The sequence below is a fragment of the Buceros rhinoceros genome, unplaced genomic scaffold (genome assembly GCF_000710305.1).
Source record: "Buceros rhinoceros silvestris isolate BGI_N320 unplaced genomic scaffold, ASM71030v1 scaffold15328, whole genome shotgun sequence".
NCBI classification, from domain to species: domain Eukaryota; kingdom Metazoa; phylum Chordata; class Aves; order Bucerotiformes; family Bucerotidae; genus Buceros; species Buceros rhinoceros.
The window spans coordinates 2,035-25,182 of record NW_010428742.1 but is presented as its reverse complement, the minus strand read 5'-3'; the positions used below and the strand labels follow the sequence as shown (position 1 = coordinate 25,182).

Here is a 23,148-nt window from a genome sequence, read left to right as displayed (position 1 = left end):
TCCTTTAAGCAGTAAGCCATTTCCACTTGCTATGGCCAAAGCAGACACCTGCCAGAAAATAATTTATACTAGAGTAAGAGAAAAGTAATCTGTCTCCTCCATTGGAATAATACCCACAAAACAGATTAAGAACAGGATATTAATCTTGTAGATTTATTCAATAATTAATCTACAGTTTTTATTTTATGGCACTAGAAGTCATTACAAGTAACGGCACATTTAACTCCAGAAATGAAATGTGTTTGTTCCAGGAACAAACTTGAGTTTTCAGGGTGCTTTTATCAGGGGCAGACTGCAGTGGACAAGTCAGAGGAAACCCTGGAATAGGCTCTGGTGTGAATCGGGTGGTTGTGTGGGCAGTCACCCCAAGGTTAGGTGCCAGAACTCTTGTCCCTAACCAAGCTGGCAGAAAGTGGCTAATGAGCTCTTCGCACGAGCACGAAGAACACTTTCATCATGCTGCCCAAAACAGACATCATAAATAGACAACACTTGCTGTTGAGTGTGGGGGGAAAAACCCCTCTAGACAACAGGCCCAGCATCACCTGTGTCCCTTTGCTTTCCTGTTGATCACCAGATGGAACAGGCTGATAATGCTGCCTTTCTGATTAAGGTGACAAATCTCACCCATTTGAGTACAGCATCACAACTAGAGCACATTTAAAAAAAAATGCTCCAAAGAAGCATTTTGGAACTCAGATAAAAAGTTGCTTCTACTGTTCAAAACATATACCAAACTCATCCATCTCCAGACACTAGCTCTTGTTGGTGTTTTCCCCACTAAATTGAAAACCGCTTCAAAATGGGGGGGTGAGGGGGAGTAGGGTGGTAGATTTTTTATTGTTTGTTTCAGTTTTTTTGTTCTTTTCTACCTAAGAGTATGTCAGACCCGATAAAGCTCTCCTTCCAGACTTATTTTACTTCTGATTCCCTTTTTGTCTTCCTCATCTCACAACAGCCTCACGATTTGTTCACCTATTTGGAAAAAAAGATAGCATACACTCCTTTAGAAAACAAAATCACCTCCTCTCCAGAACCTCTTAGAACAAACAAATTAAACATTTGAAGTTATTTACTGTATTGCTATCTTCTGGGAAAGATCATATGTATCTCTATCATCAGCTGTACGCAGCACCGCCAACCTTGCACTCATTAGTATTATCAGTTGTACGTTGCCGAGTCGTGGATGCCAGAATTAGCCACCCTCTCGCCTAACAAGCAGGTAGCTTATCGGCACGCTTCAGATCCTGATTCATACGGAAAAACGTATTCATACAGAAAAACTCATCAGATGCATCTCCTCAGATCACCTCCTTTCTCCTCCTAATATCAAATGGGTAACAACAATGTTTGATACTGCACCGCATCCTGCTGTCAGCAATTTGAAAAGAATACTGAAAAATAAATACTTTGGAAAAATATGCTCAGGTATAACAGTCTAGAAAGCTTGCCCTACATAGATACTGTGTGTCTGTCTAACATAAAATAAGACACTAAAAAGCGGTCTGTTGTATTCTGAAAGTGTCTGTACGTATCTGCCTCTCCACAGATCAGTATCACATGGGAAAGCTAAAGAATTCCACTCTGCAGGCGTAAGGTTAAAAGAATGGTTTGGAACTGATTTGAAAAATGAAAAATAATTACGAGACAGAAATAAAAATCTTTGTGATTAAAAGGAGAACAGAAGATAAGGGGTTTCAAAGCAGTTCAGTCCCTTCAGAAATTAGAAGGGACTATACTTGAGAGCAATAAGTGGGTGTGGTGGAATCTATGGGAAGCAGTCTATGAAAGGTGCTCACAGTCTGGCCTTATTAGAGGCAAATCTTGACTGGTAATCTGCAATTGTTTCACCTTTACTGCAACTCAAGTCTGAACTCTGAGCACTAACCTAACCCTGCGTGAGCTATCTCCAGGGAGCAAACTGAGCATGCTCTCTTGCAGGGCAAAGTCAAATTTCCTCTGGAATTGCTTGCCCAAACAAGCATGAGACGCAGTATTAAACCAAGAGGAGGGAACTGTTCCTCTGCACTCAGGGACCACTCTACTATCAGCTACAGCATGGGAGAAAACCCGTGTAATTCAAACAGAGAGGTATCAAAGATGACCCTCTGAAGTTGCATCAGAGAACCTGATGTGCGTATGAGGACAGGAGGCAGGCAGGAAGAAAAGCAACTCCTAAGACAAGCTGTTGCAAGTCTGTAAAACAAAGGGGGCGGGAGCAGGGGGAAAGCCAGCAAGAGTCAGTCTGGTGTAAGTTTTAAGATAATCTTACCTTAAGGGGGAAAAGAAAGAGGGAGATACCAGCTACACAAGGCAAGAGACCGGGGCTGAAGTCCAGGAAGACAGACTAGAACTCGACAAGGAACCATACCAGTTATCTATGAAGAACTGAGCTACTAGCAAGGAGCTAATCCTGGTAGAGCAGGGAGACGAGAGCCCTTTCGCTTCATGGGAACTTCACCTAGAGCACACTTCCTTTCAGTATGAAAGGGGGAGGGACCACTCACAAAATTCAGGCAGGAGGTACCGAGCTGTCCACTGCTCGAGTCTCACTTGCTTTTAAAGGGCCTGTACCCACCACTTTCTCCTTAAGCAACTGCTCATGCGTTAGAGAACCCCTCAGTCGACCTTCCTAGACACCTACGGTTAATTGTGGGAAATAGTGTTGACAATGAAGTTTTCTGTTTTCTTTTAAAAATCTACTACAGTTGCTCAGTAAAGTAGTCAAGAGTTAGAAAATAAGATCAAGGTTGCCTCTGCCTCGGCCCCCGTATTTTCATGCATTGTAACAGCGTTTACTCACAGCAATACTCCCAGAGAGCACTGCAGATGAAGGTATTTGCCTCTAAGACACCTGCCTTATTCCTGGCATGAGATAAATGACACTCACTTACAGTTCACTATTCAAGATTTTCACCAGCCTTTACAGGAACTTCAGTGCTTAAGAACTCAGAACACCATTCTTCCTCACACGCACCTCACTACAGCTGAGGAAAAGCTGTCATTACACCTCACTGCACACAAGCAGTAACGGTACAAGACAGACCACGCAAAGCCTGGAACTTCCATGCTGTCTGTGCTCAGCCTTTTTTTTAATTATTTTTTTATCATATATTCCTAACAGTTACAGTTAATTACTAGCACCTGTATTAACAGTTCTTGCTTAATCCCAGCCTGCAGTTCAGCTGTATGCAGCAGAGAGTTACAACAAGTGCTTAACGGTAGGAGCTTCCCAAGCCGTGAGGTAGACCCTGAACATACGATTGTAAGACACGTGCCAGAACTGCACCATCTGAATATAAGATAACTCCTTCCATATATCAAGTTAAAAAAACAAAAACAAACACACAAAAAAAAAACCACACAAAAAAAAAAAGCAAAAAACCCACACAGGCCTGAATAACTCTGAACACTGCAGAAGCAAGTCCTGGGGATGCCAACAAAATCAGCTTTAGAAGAACCCAAACAAGGGTCCTTGGAGACAAGACTTCTTGCAGCCTCCCACTTGCTCACCAAGAGAAATAGCCTTTCTTCTGTCATCAAAGAGTTCCCAGCAATGTAATCTGTCCTCCTCACATACCTGTGGAAGACAGTCAGGACGGGACTCGAAGATCACGAGAAGGACACCAATAGGCACTGTCACCTGCTCCAAATCCAGGTCTTTTGCTATTCGTGTTCGCCGAATTACACGGCCGACACTGTCCTGTGAGGATGCTGCAATCTGACGGAGACCAATAGCCAAGCTGTTCAGCTTTGATGTAGATAGACTTAGACGTTTGAGCAAAGGAAGGGCCAATCTCCCTAAGAGAAAGAAAAAACATCGTGCTGGAGATAGAATGGTCTGTTATGCTCAGGCAAAAGCGCCTTCCACAAATGGTGAATCTAAGAAAAATTCAGGTATTTCCCGGACCCTAGCAAGAAACCCACCCAAGAGGAAAAATGCACTACGCTAAGTCCAACAGCCACAACAAAACCACTCAAATGTGACAATTTGACCCACTACCAGTACAGAGATAACAGCCTTCCCCTCAGAAGCCAAACATTATCTTAACCAGTGCAGAAAACATGCACTTTACACATGACAATAACAGAGATGATGTCTGTTATATTCTATTTCTAAAGCGAGCCTCCTTTGGAGCACTTTTTTTCCCCCAATACACTGCTCGGTGTTTGGGAGGCCTCAGCATCTTCTCTGATGAAGGCATCTGGTGTATGTAATTAAGGAAGCTGCAGCTGTTTACACTGACAAACTCTCAAGGTCCTGGGTTCACTGATCTGTGACAGCCACACTACTCAGTCCCAGGTGACAGAAGATTCTAGTTTTGCTCATTTCCTTCGAGGCCCAGAGAGGTTCAAGACATGGAAGGACTTGAAATACTACCTTTATTTTCAGCCTCTTCTAAGTCCTTTTTGTTTGCCAAAAGAATTTGTTCTCTCTGGTCAGTTAGTAAGTCAGCAAGACGATAAATAATCTCAGCTCTCTGAAAGAGAAAACAGTCTCTGAATTGACTTCTTACAGGAAGGCCATGCTGTTTGACATCTGGTCCCCTCAGCCCATTTATGGTGACCACATCCTCTCACTGTCTTGACTCCCCAAATACTTGGGGACAACAGATTTTTCCAGCCTGCATCACAGTGACAAATGAGACTGAACACTGCTTCGACCTTTACTTTGCTCTTTATTATCTTGCTTCCCATGCCCAGTCTTCTTCAGCAAGCCCATAACGTTCTTCCTTTAAGGCCACCTCATCTTCTTCACAACAGAGGCCACATTTTGCCTACCCAGCTGCAGAGCAGTAACTGACGTTCCACAGCTCCTCTTCAGCACACACTACACACAGGAGTGAATGGAGCGAGTTACTCCAGTCAATTCTTCAGCAGCTCTGATTACAATTCATTTCTGCATTATAGTCAATGACATTAAAATTTTTATAAACCCCACATGAAAGCATGTGTTCCTTCACAGCCCCAAAGAATGTTATCTTCCTGCTCTTCTCATCTCTTTAAGCATGCTACAATCCAAATGATGGATCTGGCACACACAGAATAGACTCTTGTCCCAAGGGGCCCACTTGTGTAATAAACTCGTGTTGTAAAACTTGCCGCTCATTTACAGGCTTTACAAGTGAGGCCATATTGTTCTGTCACCTGCTCAGGCTGTAGAGCCGCCAGGGTCCTGCCACCAGCTCGAGCCATTTCCCCCTGCTGCTCCACTGTAGGACCTGCAAAAACATCAAAAATACGCTGTGCAAAGTAACATCACGTGCGGAAGCGAAACACTAGCCCTCCCATCTTCCAGCTCTTTGCTCAAAGCAGGAAAGCAGGAACAGAATCTTAAACAGATATTCAAGAAATCTGTTGTACCCCAAAACAGGAAAATTTGCACCTGACAACAATGCTGTGGTCCCCAAACGCAGAGAGTCATCACAGAGATTCTGTAAGGTCACCACGTCAGGGGCAAGTGTGCACCGTGTATCAAAAAGATTTGACAAAGGGCAAAAGAACTCTGGGACAGGAGAGGAAGCAAACGTTGAAAAGTTTAAGTATCCAACTGAGGACAACAGGAAGGATTACAAAATAGCGTGGGAATGCACAAACAACAACGGAAGCTGGAACCCAGTCTCAGTAACGGCTCTCCCTTCATCTCTCCCTATATGCATGTTAGAAGGGTTCCTAGAGAAGAAAGATGGGGTTTTTTTTCTGACAGGACCTCGAAGAACCTGTCTCAAGATGATATGAAGCAGGTTACTTCTGTTTATTTCAATACAAGTCACCAGGTTCGGGTAGCATTTCCCCAAGTAGCTCATGGATAAAGCAAGTTTTGATATTTAAGTCTCCTGAAATTGCCTGTAAACAGGTAACTTGAAGGTGATAAATATGATCCAACTTCTACTTAAGAAGAGTCCCATGGAAATCGCCAGAGCAGGAATTCCGATGTTATGGAAAAGATCAAGAGGTATAGTGGGAAGTGTAATAAAAGAACCTATGGGCACATGATTAGTTAAGACTTATTTAAGAAGCGTTAAAACAGCTTTTTAAAGTAAAGTCATACTTTACGAAGTATGGCATGTTTTGGTGTTCTTTGAGAAAAGTGACACGTATGTAAGCAGATGTAGCGGATTTTAAAAAGTTACTTGAATTTCTAAAGTGTGTTCTTTGGAAGATAGAGGACAAGGAGACGATTGAAGTAAACATTTGCCACAATAGCAGAAGAGTGATAATAATAATACTCCACAGGGACTTCTGCCGTTTGCCATATTTCTAAGTGTCTCAGAATGGAGTCACAAGACAAAAAGCTCTACTGCTAATACAGATTTATTATAGTGGGACTGACCAAGGAGTGTGACTATTGCACTTTTTCCTAGAAAGCAGCTTTTCAGAGGAGGAACTTGGTGTCCTGGTGGACACCGAGCTGAACACAAGCCAGCAGTGTGCTCTTGCCACAAAGGCAGCTGACAGTGCCCTGGGCTGCCTTAGGAGGAGTGTGGCCAGCAGGTCGAGGGAGATGATCCTTCCCCTCTACTCCTCACTGCTGAGGACACACCTGGAGTACTGTGCCCAGTTCTGGGCTCCCCACTACCAGAGAGACAAGGACATGGTGGAGAGAGTCCAGCAAAGGGCTGCAAAGATGATGGACTGGAGCATCTCTTGTGTGAGGAAAGGCTGAGAGAGCTGGGACTGTTCAGCCTGGAGGAGAAGGCTCAGGGGGATCTCATGACTTCGTACAAATAACTGAAGGGAGGAGGTGAAGATGTAGATAAGCTCTTTTCAGTGGTGCCGTGACAGGAAAACGAACTGAAACAGAGAAGATGCCTCCCAACAGGAAGCCCTTTTGCACTGTGAGGATGGTCAAGCACTGGCACAGGTTGCCCACGAGGGATGTGGAGCCTCTGTTCCAAGAGGTATTCAAAAGCTGTCTGGACACAGTCCTGGGCAACCTGCATGAGCACGGGGTAGGACCAGATGACCTTGTCATCTGTCATACTGTCCCTTCCAACCTCAGCCATTCAACAATTCTGTGGTTTCCTCTGCAGCCAAGTCACTACGCCACGAAACAGCAAGTGTAATTCAAACCAGATAAACATGAAGCAATGTAGAGGGGTAAAGGAAAATCAGACCTTAGTATTAAAACAAATAATACTATGAAAACATCATCTTGGTGAATAGCAACTGCAAAAAGCAAATCAAATGTTTAGAATTATTAGAAAAAGTCTAGAAAACATAACAGAGTCAATCTTATCAAAACTCAGTCCTGCCATCTCAAATTAAAGCCTCATTTACATCTTGAATGCTTTGTGAAATTTTCATTTTTCTTATCTCAAAAAGACCACGGCAGAATGAAAACAGTTTTGAACATGAGAAATAGGGATGACTAAGTCTTTGGAACAGATTTGGTACAAAATGTCTAAGATCAAATCTCTTCTACGTGGAGAGGAGATGATGAGGAGAAAGATGATGTCTCACATCTGTAAGCTGAACAGGGGGTGATCACCCATACAGGTAGCATGGGCATCAAATGAAGCTATCAGAAGAAAATTCAAAACCTTCCCCCAAATTAAAGCAAGCACTTCTTCACAAAGTTCTATCTCCAGAGTTTACACACAGTAACTACTTAAGGCTCTTGACTACAGTGACACAGAACCCTGTGGACGCTAAGTCTTCACAAGGGTTCAAAGGATGATTCAACCAATTTACCCAAGATTTACACTGACGATTATTATACACCGAGAGATCTGCCTGGCTTAAAGCACAAGGCAAAAGCATCACGCCATACTGTCACACTCTTCTAAGGCCACGGATCTTCGATTTTCTTCAGCAATTGTTACACCATCCCAGCAATGCAATGGCAGGAAAATATCCCTACCTACCATACCAGAAGATCAAACTGCAAAAGGAATTTACGATAAGAAATAAAATTAAACACTAATTTAGTTCAGCAGCACATTCTATGTCCACATTTTCACACTGGAATGTTCAAGATTAGATGATAACCCCTATAACTAAAAATAGTAGAAATTCTCTCATTGCATTCTTCAAAGGTAAGTCTGATGCAGCAGTTTATCAGCTGGAGAGAACCAGAGCAGAGGATACCACATTTTCTATTCCTACTTTAGAAAATACCTTTCCAAATCCATTTTCCAAGAGGAGTGTGGTTTCTCAGTAGTTGAACAAGGCTAGCCGAATTTAAACTCTAACCTTTCAGGAGCTCTTTACAACTCTCAATGTACACATTACCTCTGTACTCACCTGCAGGTTTTACCTCTGAAAAAAAAGTTCCAACTTTTTTCCCTTCCACAATATCTGTGATGACATGACCCGAGATCTTTGGGTGGGTTCCATTGGCAATCACTACAGAGGTGCCTCCTTGGAGGGCCCAGAGAGCTGCTTTCACCTACAGCAAAGGACAGAGCCAGTTCCAGGAAATTTGCTTGTTATTTGAGTCACGACTCTCAACAAGACTTCTTGCTCCACTTTGATCTCCAGACTGATCACGTGTGCTTTCAAGGAGCACTAAACACGCTGCAGGAATTTCCATAATGTAGCACTGAATAAGCTCGTGTATTTGCACTTCACCTTCCCTAACTAGCTGCCACTTTATGAGGTACTTCACATTTTCCTAACAGCCTGCTTTTTGCAAGACTTCAGCAAGGGCACTTTGGTCATACATTCTTTTTCACCATTACCTTATATTCCAAGTTCTTCTTACGGTTTGAAGAAACCCAATCTACTCTTTTGAAAATATTCTGTTGCCCATTTCCCTGATATTGATTAGCCATCAATAATTAATTCACTTCAAGTAGCCATGTGATATGACTTGTACTGCGAAGCGTCATTCTTGCTCAGGCCCCAGCTATTACCATTTAACACTGAAGCATGATTCAGTACCTTTAGCTGTGTGAATTATTCCCCTGAAGTCTGATCAGCCTAAGCACTCCTTGTGGCTCTGGTTAAGACGCAGAGGTACTCTCATTGTTTATCACCCTTTGTGAAGTTACAAAGTTTGCTGAAGACTGACTCAGCTTTCCAAACAAAGTTTTTACTTGCTTTGTTCACACTACCCCTTCATGCTCTCATCAGATTTTTTGTGCATGTGCTGCTTTCTTTTTGCTTGGGAGTACACCTATGGTCTCAATAGTTGTTCTTCCAGTAGGCTCTATTCAAAGACTTTAGACATTTCTTTAGTTTTCAATTATATGCTTTTTATTTGGCATTCTTCCCCATTTTTGTTGTTGTTTTGGAGGAGGATTCTGTAAGTATAACATTTAGAAGTTGTCTCCAAAGGTCAGGACCACAGCATACTAAACAACGTACAGAAGCAACGTGCCTAAGATCAAGGGCGAGAGGCAAGTCTGAAACAGGAACAATCTCACGTCAACAGACAGACGGGAAGAAAAATCAGAGATACGAGGAGATGATCAGTGCGCTAAAGGCTGTCACTGGGTGTGAGGGGAGAGAGCAGGCATCTTGATCAAGAAGAGCCCTATGAAATTTGGGTGCAGCGTCTTTGTAGGCATTGCCCTAACATGAAGGGCAACATGAGCTTGCTTTCTGAACTTCAGTGTCAACACAGTGAAGTTTGCTTAGTCCTTCTACAGAATGTTAAGTTCACAGCAGGATTAGCTTATTAATATTAATGATGGTCCACACACCTTTTTTTAAAACCATTTTTTAAAGCACCACAACTTGATTTCTCTATATTTCCACCCACCCCACCCGCAAGTGAACAAATTTCACTTGTTCATGCAAAAATACAAAACCACAAACCCAAATCCTAGATGTCACCTGCTGAAGAGGTACTGCCTGTGGTCTCCTTCGTTTCTTTTCCCAATCAAGGTATGGGCAGCATTATCCCACTGCTATAATTAATTATGTGTCATTTACTTTACTGGAAAAGCTTCCCTGCTTCCTCACTCGTACACTTTCCTAACATGGTTCTACAATTAGACATCACAGTCCATAATCACTAGGAGACACCACCTGTCCGGTATGCCTATCACATCAAACTCGACTACCACAAGACCATCAACTGCTCCATTTTTGCTTAAATTTTATGCTGATAATCAAGATTTGTACTTTTATCTGTTTATTCTATTATCGATGTTACAACTGCAGCACTGACATTTGCCTTCCTGTGACTTAGACTTAAAGATACCCACTACCTCTACCAGATATTACATTTACAACAAGAACTCTCTGACCTTGGCAGTTTTACCCTTAATACCTTGAATCATTATAACTATTCCAGAAGCCTGATCAAGGGATAGTTGCTTCTAAATAAGCTCTGTACATCCCACAGTTTCATAGAGAGTACTCAAATGCCTCCTCCTTTTGCCACCTTCCAGTCCATGCTCTGATACACGCCTTACCTGATTCTTCAGAAAAAAACCCACAAAACAAAACTGGTGAAGAATTTCTCTTTGGCCTTTCCCTGCTTACTCAAAATCTTCTTCAGTTTTCACAGACAGCCTTCCAGAAGCGTCCTTAATACTATGGCAGCACATATCCCAGCATCATGAAAGACACATGCTCAAGTCTCACACTGCAACCCATGTTTATGTGCTCACAGCAATGAATACCGAGGGCACCCAACTGTACATGGCACTAAAAAACATCGGCCCTCCTACCTCTACTAATCTTGTACTCAAGAACTAAAGTACCCTGGTCTTCACCTTGCTTCCCTCAGAAGCAAACAGCACACGTACAAACTCAGAAAGGAGACATAGGTATCGTATCAGATTCCAGTGTCGGGGATTCCCAAACACTTTGGGTTATCACATAAGTAAGAAGTGAGGGCTGACTCTTATTTTAATTTTAAACACCAATTTATAAAGTTCCAAATGTCACATTTTACGAAGGACTGGAACATAATTCATTAGTTGCTCTTTTCAGTTCACATGGACCTAACAAGGAAGCTAAAGGAAGCTACGCACTGTTCCAGGGTACGTACAGAATAGCTGAGGCTGGGAAAGATCTCTGGAGATCACAGAGTCTCAACCTCTCAAACTCAAACCTCCCAACTCAAAGCAGAGTCAACCAGAGCGCGTTACTCAAGACACCATCCACTCAGGTTTTGAACATCTCCAAACACTAAGACTCCACAAGCTCTGTCGGCAACCTGCTCCAATGCTTCAGCATCCTCACCGCAACTCTTACTTCAATTTAACTTATTTTATTTCAGTCTGTGCCCACGGCATCCTATCTGTTCCCTCAATACCACTGAGGAGAGTCTGTCTCTGTCTTCTCTACACCCTTCCTTTAGTTATTTAGACACAAACCTCCTCTGGGGTAAACAGTTGAGGCTCTCAGCCTCTCCTAGTGTGACAGATGGTCCAATTCTTTACTCATATCCATGGCTCTCCGTTGGATTCACTGTAGTATGCCATGTCCTTCTTGTACTGCGCTGTCCAGAACCAGACACAACTCTACAGATGTGATCTCACTAGTGCTGAGTACAGGGAAATAATAATCTCATCAACCTGCTGGCTACCTTCTTTCTAATGCAACTCAGGATGTTGTTGTCCTGCTTGCCTAAAGGGCATATTGCTGGCTCAACGTTCCACTTGGTGTCTACCATGACTCCTATGACCGTTTTACTGATCCTGCTTTCCAACCAGTCAAATCCTCAGCCCACGCTCGTGAACAGAGTTGTTCCTCCCAAGGGGCAGGACTCAGCGTTTCCTGTTACCGAACTCTCTAAGGTTCCTGTCTGCCCATTTCTGCAACCTGTCAAGACCCATCCGAACAGCACCACAACCATCTCATCTATTGCCCTTTCCCACACCTCCCTTTCCTTCCCAATAACAAAAGAAATGTTCCATATTTCTACCTTGGCTTCCATGCCTCCCATTCCCACTCGGGATTTGGTTCCAAATGTTACAGACTGCTGGTCTCCTGGGTAGAATATGTCAATGAGCTTTGCATCATCAGATCCTGGAGGGCTGTCAAAGAGACCTGGAATAAATAATAATAAAAATCTGTTAGTGTTACGGATCCTCATCTCCACAGCTCACCCATGGAAAAAAAAAAAAATTTCCATGAGGCTGAAAAGCTGTATTCCACTTTACAGGACTGAAAACTTTCACTGAACCCTGCTTTTTGTGGGACTAAAGCATGAACTACTTAACAGGCAGACTCAAGAAGCGTAGCTTTACCAAAAGCATAATGAATAAGAAACCAAAAACCCACATGCTCAAGAGCAGCATGCAAGCTGGGAGCTAGTGACATTTGGCTGAGGCTACAGTTTACAGCTTTTACATGTTCAAAGTCAGGGCTTATATACAAGCCCACAACTGAGCAGGCAAAAGGTGATCCTCCTCACCAAAATCTCGGCTGATACCTTGAAAGCTGGGTTGTACAGTGATAAACTAGGCAATTCAGGAATACGTAAAAAGGGTAACTATCAAATTCTGCTAAGGAGGAACACAACACTACAGAGACACATTCTTACAAATTTTGTTTTAAACCTAGTAATTTTATATCACTGCATTTGGAGGTGAATGACGCTTTGGTTTTGTCCTTGACCCTTAACAGGTTTACCTAATGTACTAAACCTAAAGCCTACCACCACACTTCCCAGAAATTCTACATGAGCAAATACTGGCATTACAAATTAGACAGCACACATGCAGACTATCTGTGTCCTTTCTTGATTGTCTGGGAAGGAGAAGACACACATCTTTCAATAAACAAGATGTCCCATTGAACTGAGTCCCATTGCAGGATGGGAGTGTTGGGTATTAATTTTTTTTACAAATTGTTTTGACTATTGCTTTTGTGAGTTGTTCTCAGACAGTGATTTCAACTAGAATCAACCATGAAATCCCACTGAATTCGCTAGAAGAAACTGTTTATGGAAAGGCACGTCCTTCCTCCTCAGGGCCTGCAATACGTGCTAAAGTCCAGGATCCACTGAAAGAAACCCACCTGGAGAAGATGAAAAGACAACATGACTTGGGTGATGTGGACTGCACTGACCTGAAACTGCACCCACTGACATCCTCTCTCTAGAAGAGGAACCTCAATATCCATAGGTGACAGACTTATGTCACAGCAGCACAGCCCGTAAGACAAGCGTAGTGTAAGCCAAGTGTCAAAAGCTATCATGTTCCAGGTATCTGGAAGGCAGTGACCAGGACTTGAAAAGTACCTGAAAGACACATCTGATGCCAGAGGAAACAAACTATTGTAGAATAGTATTTGGCTTACACCTTATACTCCTGCTTCTCTATCCTCCATATTACTCATGGCTATCATACAGTTCTGAGATGCTCGCAGGAATACCACAGTATATATAGATATGGCCTTCTGGGTTCTAGAACGGTTCACTTGCATTCTCACCCGCCCCGATTCAACAGTGGGGCAGACAGACAGTCTTTGGCTTCTACAACAGCATCAGCATTGGGTATATGCCTTAAGGAGTTATGTGGTACCTTGTAATTGTCCCAGTAAAAGATATGAACTGAAGAGATCAGTAAAACCCAAATACAGGTTGGTTTGACAATTTGATGTACTTCAGTAAAACAAGAAAGTAAAGAAATTACTCACAAACCTTCTACGTCCGAGAGAACAATCAGGAGATCAGTTTTCATTTCCACAGCCAGTCGTGCTGCCAGACTGTCGTTGTCCTTCACACTGATCACCTGCAATGAACATGCACATCAGCAGCACCGAAGAGCAGGAGGAACTAGGAAAGATTTGGCTGCAACATTCAAAAGCAAGCTGCCTCAGCACTGCCAAGTCCTTCTGAGCTACCTTGTTCACACCCACTAGAAACGCAGAAGGTGATCTTGTGTGAAAGGACATACACTTCTGGAATGCAGTGGAGCGGTTATCAAAATGACAAGCAGTGTGACCAGTACCTGCGGTCTCCACTTCAGAGCCCAATCACAGGACATGAGGTACTGACTGACCTGCTTTAAGCAAGGATGCTGGACAAGATGACCTGCAGAAGTCTCTTCCAATTTCAACCGTGCAATGAAAACCAAACTGAACAAGCTTGCTTTGGCAGAGCAGACATCATCTGTCTGGCTTTCACCCCACCCAGAGCACTGCACCATGCCAGAAACAGACAGATCAGCATGGTCTCCAGTACTCTCTGTCCACATTACCAGTTTATTATGTCTGTTGCCCTGCTGCGGGCTTCAGAGGTCCCCAATTATGGCATTAGTGAAGTACATATTAGTGCTGTTATCATCTACAATACGGACCCACCCCCTTGCAATACTTTACCCACATTTACCCCCTGCAGATCACTGTTCGGCTCAGGAGGTGGAACAACAGCATCATTAGTGTTAATTATAGGGACAATATTCATTCTTAAAAGCTCGTGTAACGTTCCATTTAAGTTCCGGCGCTTCTGTTCATCATGGAAATCCAGGTTGGTGACTAAAATCTAAAAGGAAGAAATTGATACTCACTTAGCCTACCTCTTCTCCCGAAAACAATTTCATAAACATACACACTAACATATCATAACAGATCAGCCATGCCCTTCAGGTCACTAAAGAAACATGAGCCACATTTAAAGGACAAAGAAAGAGAGAAATACCCAAGAAAGCAAGAAATACTCTTTCTACAACATTCTCAGGTTTATATGCCTTAACTTCTACTGGAGCCTATAATGGCCCTTCTCAAGATGACAGATCACAAGCTCCAGGAAATCAGCTTGAAAGAAAAACTTAAGTGCAGCATGGGTGCTTATCATAACTACTGAGGCCCTAAACAATTTGACAGATTACTCAGGACACTGCCTTTCCTGTCTTCCCTCCCAGCTTAAGATTTCCACTGTCACAAGCTGAAGAGATGCTTTGTCTCAAGACTTCAGCTCGAGAACTCACTTGTTTTTTCAAAAGAACCTTAAAGTTCTTAAAGTCACCTGTATGAAGACATGACCCCTTTCTTTTTGGCATTTTAAGACAAAAAAAAAAAATCTCAGTGTCTGCTCTGAAGAGACTTTTTTTTTTATTTTTACTCTGCCATTGGACACTTAAGAACTAAGCAAACAATTCCACCACACAAATGTTACAACAGCACTTGGAACCAGCGTGTACACTGACCTTTCTGACATGCACAATTAATTATTTTAAATCAAATGCATGATGGTTTTCTACAGACCTGAACCAGATGATAATCCCTCACCTGAGCTGCACAGATGCTGTACTGCGTAAACATGGCCTCATACAGGGCCATTAGCCCACTCTGGCCAGCTGCTGCACAGGCTCGGGCCTCCAAGACTGGGATAGCCTACAAAGACAAAGAACAGCGGTCAGGCAGTGATTGGAGCAGGTACTACCCAGCACTCAGGGAAGAGCAGGAGTGTCGCCAGCCACTCACCATATCTTTTAGCTGACTTTGGCCTGAATGAAGCGCTTGCCTCACACTCTGAGAAAGCAAGATCTCATGACGCAACCGCTGCTTTCCAAAAGCTACGGCACCACTGGTGACAATCATCATCTCTCGGCCCTGATTTTGCAGCATCGACACCTGTAAGTACAGAGCGTAAGAAACAGGGCCTGGACTATGATCACTGCTAGCACGGAAGTTCTGGCTTATCACAGATAACCTTATGCTCACCAGTTCTGGCTGATGCAAGCGTTTCGCTTTATCCAGATGCGTAGAGCAAGGCAACCTCCCTCTAAGATACTCCTGCACACCTTCCTAGCCACTGAGGAGCTGTGCAAAGACTGCATGCAAGCTATAGCTTCTGCTGAATTGTCTTTTCAAAATACCAGTTTTTACAACAGTCAAGTTTGAATGTTCACAACACATATTACATGGTAACACTTCTGTACCCCTCATCTCTTCACCTCCATAGCTACAGATAAGTAAAGATAAGATATGAAAAAGCTATAAAGTAGCAGGTGGACTTTCCACCAAACTTCTTATTCACCATCCATTCCCAGAGCTGCCACTATACAGTAACTTTGAATTCTAGAAGTGAAGAAGTTAGCTTTGATCGTACAGCTTTAGATTACTTCTTCCTTACATGCATCTGACCAGATTCCTTTCAAAGCTCAAAGCTCTAAAACTAAATGTATTACATGAATTTAATCTATTATGTTAACTTTACTTCCCAGAGAAACATGTCCAATCCCGGCCAAAGTCATGATTTCATTCCAGAGAACCAATCCATTAGTTGATCGCATCTTTTTCCTACAAGTAACAAGGTTTCAAGCTTTCCTCTGGAGGAAACCTGCAAATGCTCAGGTAATCAAGAAGGATCTGCTCTTCCTGCAAATTTCACAGACTTCAGTGCCACCTTCTCACTAGATCAAATTAATGCCCCAGTCATGTCTTACCTACTGCATAAAAATATCACTGTGCAAAGCTCTCCCTTTATACTGGGTCTGGCCAAGATAGAGTTAACTTTCTTCATGGGGTCCATATGCTCCTGTGTTTTGGATTTCAGGGAAGAAAAAAGCGTTGATAACATTCTAATGTTTTGCCTACTGCTAAATAGTGCTTGCACAGCATCAAAGCCTTCTCTTTTTCCCACACTGAGCAGTACTTGCACAGCATCAAGGCTTTCTTTTTCCCCACCACATCCCATCACAGCAGGTAAACTAGGGGCTGGGCAAGAAGTTCAGAGAGGACGCGTTTCGGACAGCTGATGTGAACTCGCCGAAGGGACATTCCATACCTTATAATGTCATGCTGAGTAATAAAACTGGGGTAGCAGAATAGGAAAGGGCAGGGGATTGTCCTCCAAGGAGGACAATCCCCCTCCAGGGGCTGTCACGTGGGGACTAGCTGGGCCACCAGTCTGCTTGTGCGAGGTAGGGAGTGATTGCCTTGGCATCACTGGTTCCTTTTCCCCTTTCCTTCACTTATTCAACTGTCTTTAGTTCAACCCATGAGTTTTCTCACTTTTGCTCTTCTTACTCACTTCCCAGTCTGCCTGGTGGTGAGAAACGAACAATCACCTGTGTACGTGCTTCGCTGCTGGTCAGGGTCAACCCACCACACCTTCAAACACCAATTTACTGAGTTACATGGTTTATGCTACCACAGCACAGAGTGATAACAAAGGGAAAGCCATCACATTGCTTTAAAAAGCCATCACTGTGTAGTTTTTCCTACAATTTTCTGTGCCATCCAACAGTTACCGAGTATCTGAAGTTAAAACAAACTTTCCACTCCAGCCACAGAATTACCTGCTCTACAATAGAGGCCAGCCTCCCAAGGGCCAAGCCACACTCATCCCCTCGAGTCACAACAGCACTACCCAGCTTCACTACAATCCGCTTCGCGTGCTTCAGCTCACTGCGGTGCGCAAACGACTTTCCATGTGCGCGGCTGAGCGGCATGGTGATAAACGGGATGTTGCTCCAACAACGGATGGATTCATTCCTTAACCTTTGGCTATGGCGAGGGAGATCTGTGGTTAAAAAAAGAGAGAAAAAAAGAGATACATAAGGCTGGCACTTCATCTAAGTCAAGGAGCTAGGGAACACTTCTCAGCAAAAGCTTTTTTTTTTTTTCAGAAAGCCTGCAAAGGACAGTAAGATCACAACCAGCACAGCAGATTGAAGAGCACAGTGACTGTTAAGGCACAATCACAAGCCACAGCCTGGATCCTTTCTAACTGACAAAGAGGTGGACACACGTAAAGTCCCAAAGTTAAGCTGAAGGAATGAAGGCAGATGGAAAGCACTTCCAACATACTTCACGTGAAGTTTTGCAGAGCCACAGTGAATTGTGTCTGACTGCAGATCAGAATACCTGCAGTCCAAGTGTGTCAATGGGATAATTGATATAATACGGATAAGACATATTACTTGAAAAAATTTGAAACCACATTTCCATATCCTCCATCTAGTTCTTGTTTTAATATTCAGAAACTGCATTAAACCAGGTCAACTTTTAGACAGCCTCAAAAATACCAGCATAGCAAAAATGAGGGAGAACACTTCTGAACTAACTACAGAAAAAATAGCTACTGACACTACACTCTGGGACCAAAAGTGCAACTTAGTCCAAAGATGGCACACATTCATGGAAAAATTATGGGGGAGATCATACTGGATGCTATTGAAAGGCATTAAAGAACAATGCAATCACCAGGCACAGGCAACAGGGGTTCACGCAGGGCAAGTCCTGTTTCATAATTTGATATCCTTCTACAGTAAGGCCACCTGCCCAGTGAACAAAGGGAAGGCGATGGACTTCAGTGAGGCTTTTGATTGCCCCTCACACATCCTTCTGGACAACTTGTCCAGCTGTGGGATGAGCAGGTACACAGTGCACCGTGTGAAGAACCAGCTGGGCAGAAGGGCTCAAAGGGCTGCAGCCTCTGAGTTCCTCAGGGCTCAATGCTACAGCCAGGGCAGTTCAGTATTTTCACCAGCAATCTGGATGCAGGAGTTGACCACACCATTAGCAAGTTTGCTACTGACACTAAACTGGGAGGTGCTGTTGACTCTCAAGGTACAAGAGGCCTTGCAGAGGGATGTGGATAGATTGGAGCACCAGGCAGTCATCAGTAGAATGAAATTTAACGAGTCCAAATGCTGGACTCTGCACCACGGACAGAGTAATGATGGACTCAAGTGCAAATTGGGAGAGGAGGGGGTGGAGAACAGCCTTGCAGAAAGGGACCTGGCGGTGATGGTGAGGCAGCAGGATCGACAGGAGCCAGAAGTGCCTTGGCAGCCAAGAGAGCAAACCGTGAGGTGATCAAACATGACCAGACAGGCAAGAGAGAGGATTATCCTGATATATTCATCACTGGTGCAGCCTCACCTGAATACTGTGCTCAGTTCTGGGCTCCACCATTTAAGAAGGATGTGAAGGTCCTTGAATGTGGCCACAGGGCAACAAAGCTGGTGAAGGGCTGGCAGGCATGTCCTCTGAGGAATGGCTGAGGACTCCAGGTTTGTCTCGTTTAGAGAGAAGGAGGCTGAGGAGAGACCTCATGGCTCTCCATAGCTTCCTAAGGAGGGGACATGGAAAGGGAGGTGCTGAGCTCTTCTCCCTTGGATCCAGGAACAGGACAAGTGGGAATGGTTCAAAGCTGCATCAGGAGAGGTTTGGAATGGACATCAGGAAGCATTTCTTTATTGAAATGGTGGTCAAACCCTGGAACAGGCTTCCTGGAGAAGGGGTCAATGCTCCAAGTCTGTCAGGGTTTAAGAGGCATTTGTCAACGCCCTTAACAACATGTTTAACTTTCGGTCAGCCCTGAAGTGGTCAGGCAGTTGGACCAGATGATCATTGTAGACCCTGTCTAACTGAACTATCCTGTTCTAGTCAATCCTAACCAGTACCTCACCTGAAGATATAGAGGCTTCCTCACAAATCAGTAAACTGAATCCTATACCATGGTCAGAGTAATCAGATTTTAATCTACTCAGTCTCTCTAATTTTGATGCTCTAGAATACAAAATAGGTTCATTCATATCGTAAACTGACTCTGTGGGGTGTTACTTCTGCTGGAGGAAGACAGGAATGAACACAGAGCTACTGACAAGAGAAATGTGTCATTAAACAATGTTTTAAATTAGTACGTTTTTTGTTCACTATACACACAGAAGAAGCTTAAACGATTAATCATAACTGAGGGTTGCACTAAGATGTCACACGTATAAAAGTAGAAATTGGAATCTGGAGATGAGTTTCATTTGCCCCTCATTTTCATGAGGGAATGCCTGTGAACGTACGTAAGGTCTACAATACATACGGAAATAGGTGGAGTCCAATTTAACACACACTAGTGCTGGACAGAACAGTTATGTACCTATCCCACACAGTACAACCAGAAAGGAGTATAAACAATGTATTTCCAATGCTCTTGGCTAGAGTTTCAGGGTTTAGAAGGTTCCAGGAAGGCAGCTGTTAAGTGATAACCAGTATCTGAAAAGAAACCATTTTTTTTCCTTTTTTCTTTTTTTTTTTTAGAAAAAACAAGGAAAAAGATGATGGGTTTAGAACAAACAGAAAAATTAATTCATCTCCACTAAGTCCTAATTGCTATCCTGGCTCTATGACTGCTCTGTAACAGGCTGGATCAATATGCTGAGGCCAACTGTATGAGGATCAACAAGGCCAAGCGCTGGCTCCTACCCTTGGGTCACGACAACCCCCTGCAACGCTCCAGGCTGGGGGAAGAGTGGCTGGAAACTGCCCAGTGGAAAAGGACCTGGGGGCATTGGCCGATTACAGCTGAAAAGGAGCCAGCAGTGTGTCCAGGTGGCCAAGAAGGCTTGTAACAGCACTGGTGTGGCCAGCAGAAGGAGGGAAGTGATTGTCCCCCTGTACTCGGCACTGGTGAGACCACACCTCAAATACTGTGTCCCAGTTCTGGGCCCCTCACTGGAAGAAGAATATTTAGGTGCTGGAGTGTGTCCAGAGAAAGGCAGTGAAGTTGGTGAAGGGTCTAGAGAATAAGTCTTATGAAGAGCAGCTCAGGGAACTAGAGTTGTTTAGTCTGGAGAAAATGCTGCTCAGGAGAGACCTTCTCATTCCGGACAACTCCCTGAAAAGAGGTTGGAACAAAGCGGGTAACAAATGACAGGACAAGAAGAAATGGCCTCAAGTTGTGCCAGGGGAGGTTTAGGCTGGATATTCGGAAAAACTTCTCTACAGAAAGAGTGGTAAAGCATTGAAACAGGCTGCCCAGGGCAGTGTAGAGTCCCCATCCCTGGCAGTATTTAAAAGACATGTTGATGTGGTGCTGAGGGACATGGTTTAGTGGTGACCTGGCACTGCAGGCTGATGATCTTAAAGATCTTTTCCAACTACAGTGATTTTGTGATAAACATATCTTTTTAGATATTTTAGGCTGGACTAAGATATGACATCAGCTCCCAATTTATATACTCAAAACACTCCGGTGATGCAAGCCCATTAACTTGCTTCATATAAAATTAGGCAGAAATTGATAGAGCCATCCAGACAACTTTTCGGGCAAACAGGTTTCTAGGCATTCCCGGTCTTATACCCAGTACCTTATCAACAGTGTCACTTACTTAGTAAGGAAGGGGAAACATGCAAAAAGGACTTAAGTATTTGGCACTGCAGATCCTCTTATGTAGCCTGCATGAGGCTTGCTTCTCAGGAATAAAGAAGTAGAATTTCAAAACGCACACAGTCTGAACAGGATCACAACAGAAACAGCAGAGAACAAAAGAAAACTGAAAAATGCTCAATCCAGCTTTAGGATGCGACTGATGAAGTAACCAGAGTTACTGTGATACTAGATACTGACTACTGTCGATACTACGAGATAACCTTCAGAGTGTTAACTGAGTAGTTTACTGACTTTGTAAAGCTCAGAATATTTAGAAATACTAGAAATGCAGAAGCCAACAGAGCTATAGTCAGAAAAAACAAGTTTAGCATTTTCAAGATTTCAACATTTATTATAAATATCAACAGACGAGAACTGTTAACACACAGAGCAATGGGAAATTAATCTTGCATGCAACAGGAAACAGTTAATCTCCTGATCTGGTAGAGTCTACCTGTCTTTGCTGCCTTTATTGCAGACCACCAACCAAAAAAGCAGTGAATGGTTCTCTCAAGTTAGGTTTTCAAGGAACAACTATCTACCAGGCACCTATGTATTTACAGTCAGGTTTCCTGCATGCATCTTTCCACTTCTATAAAACCAAAATAAATCTGAGCTTCACGCCTCGCTGTACCTCTGTGGGCTGAAAATGCAGGTGGGGGAGCAGGCATGATCAGGTATTTTATTCCAGCCATGTACACAGTTGAAATAAAGAACTTTTACAGTATCAGGACTTTCACAACTGATTTTTTTGCTTGAAATGCATGTCACAATGAAAAATACACCCTCTCTGACATCCAGCTGAATACTATTGGGTTAAAGGAGAAAGTAACATTAAGAAAATGGAGCTTTGACTGCAGCTCACTCCAGAGGCTGTACGTTTTGAATGATGTTAATGAGGTGATTTTCCTTTGAACATAGGAAGGAGCGTAGGCATGCCCAGACACATACTGACCAACATAATTAGAAAGGTGTGCTCTCTCTCATACATACATAAACGGGAAATGGTTGCGATGGCATGTGGCGGTAACACAAAGCACCATCCTGGGGAACGGACAAGAGGGCTCAGAGCGGCTCGACACAACATTTTGAGATGCCTTCTGCAAATCAAGGATATCTGTAGATTAAAAGGAAGGGAGGAGGGGGAAAAACAGATTAAATATCAGTGAATTTCCATCTATATTTCTCTCTTCAGCCACACCCCCACCTCAACTCCTCTTTGTCCTGTAAACTCTTAACACAATTGCCTTGTGCAAGCGACAGATAGCCCACTAATCTCTTCATTTTGCATAATTCTCAGACTGTGACTTAGAAGAACTGAAGGCCTCTGTTCCCTGCCTGCTGGCAGAAGATCATTATTAGAGATCAAGAACAAAACATGGTTCCCCAAGAAGGGAAAATGCTATTAGTGAGTGTACCTACAATGGAGAAAAGCCATTACATTGTCCAGAGAAGCCTGAAAGAGAAAAACAAAAGAAAAAGTAGAGGTTGTATCATCCAGACTTCTCCAACTTCTCCGTAGACCCCACAGCAGAACATCCACTATACTCCCCATGAATCTCAGCCCTATTCAATACAGAAGACACGCCGATTCACTTTTCCCTGAGCATTACCAAATGACAAGACTTGTAATCATTACCATTCTCCAACATATTTGGCATTAGTTTCCCTTGTTTCAAAATCCACTAGAGCAAGAACCCAGCAAACAAGGGATCCACACAATTAGCAACTTCCTACAACAGTAGTCTGTTGAAGTAACGCCTCTAGTATCACAAAGGAGAGGAACAAGAATCCAGTTCTCCCAGACAGTACTTAAGCCATGAACTCCCTCCTTCACCTTTTACGAAATTTTGCTTCTTTACTTGCTTTCAGTCACCCCTCCTCACCTTTGGAACAGAGCAATCAGCATTGCACAAGCTGTGGTCAGGAGAAGGCACTGAAGAGAGGTCAAGGAGAGCTCACAGTAACGACACTGGAAGTCTAACACCACTGACCATTACTGCACCTGCCAGTTTTGGCAAACCTGTGCATGAAGCTGCTTCACTACCCTGCCTCAGTGTATTGTTACACCTCATTATAATCCTCACCAAAATATACACCTCTGCACAGAACAAGGCAGCCACCAGCACATAACGGTTCTC

The 23,148-nt window shown here is 43.4% G+C and overlaps 1 protein-coding gene across 2 annotated transcripts in view; it reads right to left on the bottom strand.

Annotated features, from left to right (window-relative positions):
- Positions 1 to 22,121, bottom strand: part of ALDH18A1 (aldehyde dehydrogenase 18 family, member A1) — a 26,978-nt gene extending 4,857 nt beyond the window's left edge. Inside the window, exons 1-12 of one of the 2 annotated variants that reach the window (XM_010142392.1) lie at positions 22,001 to 22,121; positions 17,154 to 17,377; positions 15,334 to 15,483; positions 15,139 to 15,243; positions 14,234 to 14,392; positions 13,550 to 13,640; positions 11,828 to 11,952; positions 8,248 to 8,392; positions 5,149 to 5,222; positions 4,382 to 4,481; positions 3,581 to 3,801; positions 2 to 48 (exon numbers count right to left, since the gene is read on the bottom strand). In XM_010142392.1, coding sequence (XP_010140694.1) covers positions 2 to 48; positions 3,581 to 3,801; positions 4,382 to 4,481; positions 5,149 to 5,222; positions 8,248 to 8,392; positions 11,828 to 11,952; positions 13,550 to 13,640; positions 14,234 to 14,392; positions 15,139 to 15,243; positions 15,334 to 15,483; positions 17,154 to 17,377; positions 22,001 to 22,094 — 1,535 coding nt within the window. In that variant the 5' untranslated portion in view covers positions 22,095 to 22,121. The remainder of the gene's footprint in view (position 1; positions 49 to 3,580; positions 3,802 to 4,381; positions 4,482 to 5,148; positions 5,223 to 8,247; positions 8,393 to 11,827; positions 11,953 to 13,549; positions 13,641 to 14,233; positions 14,393 to 15,138; positions 15,244 to 15,333; positions 15,484 to 17,153; positions 17,378 to 22,000) is intronic. The other variant, XM_010142393.1, reaches the window with a different exon arrangement.
- Between the last annotated feature and the right edge of the window lie 1,027 nt (positions 22,122 to 23,148).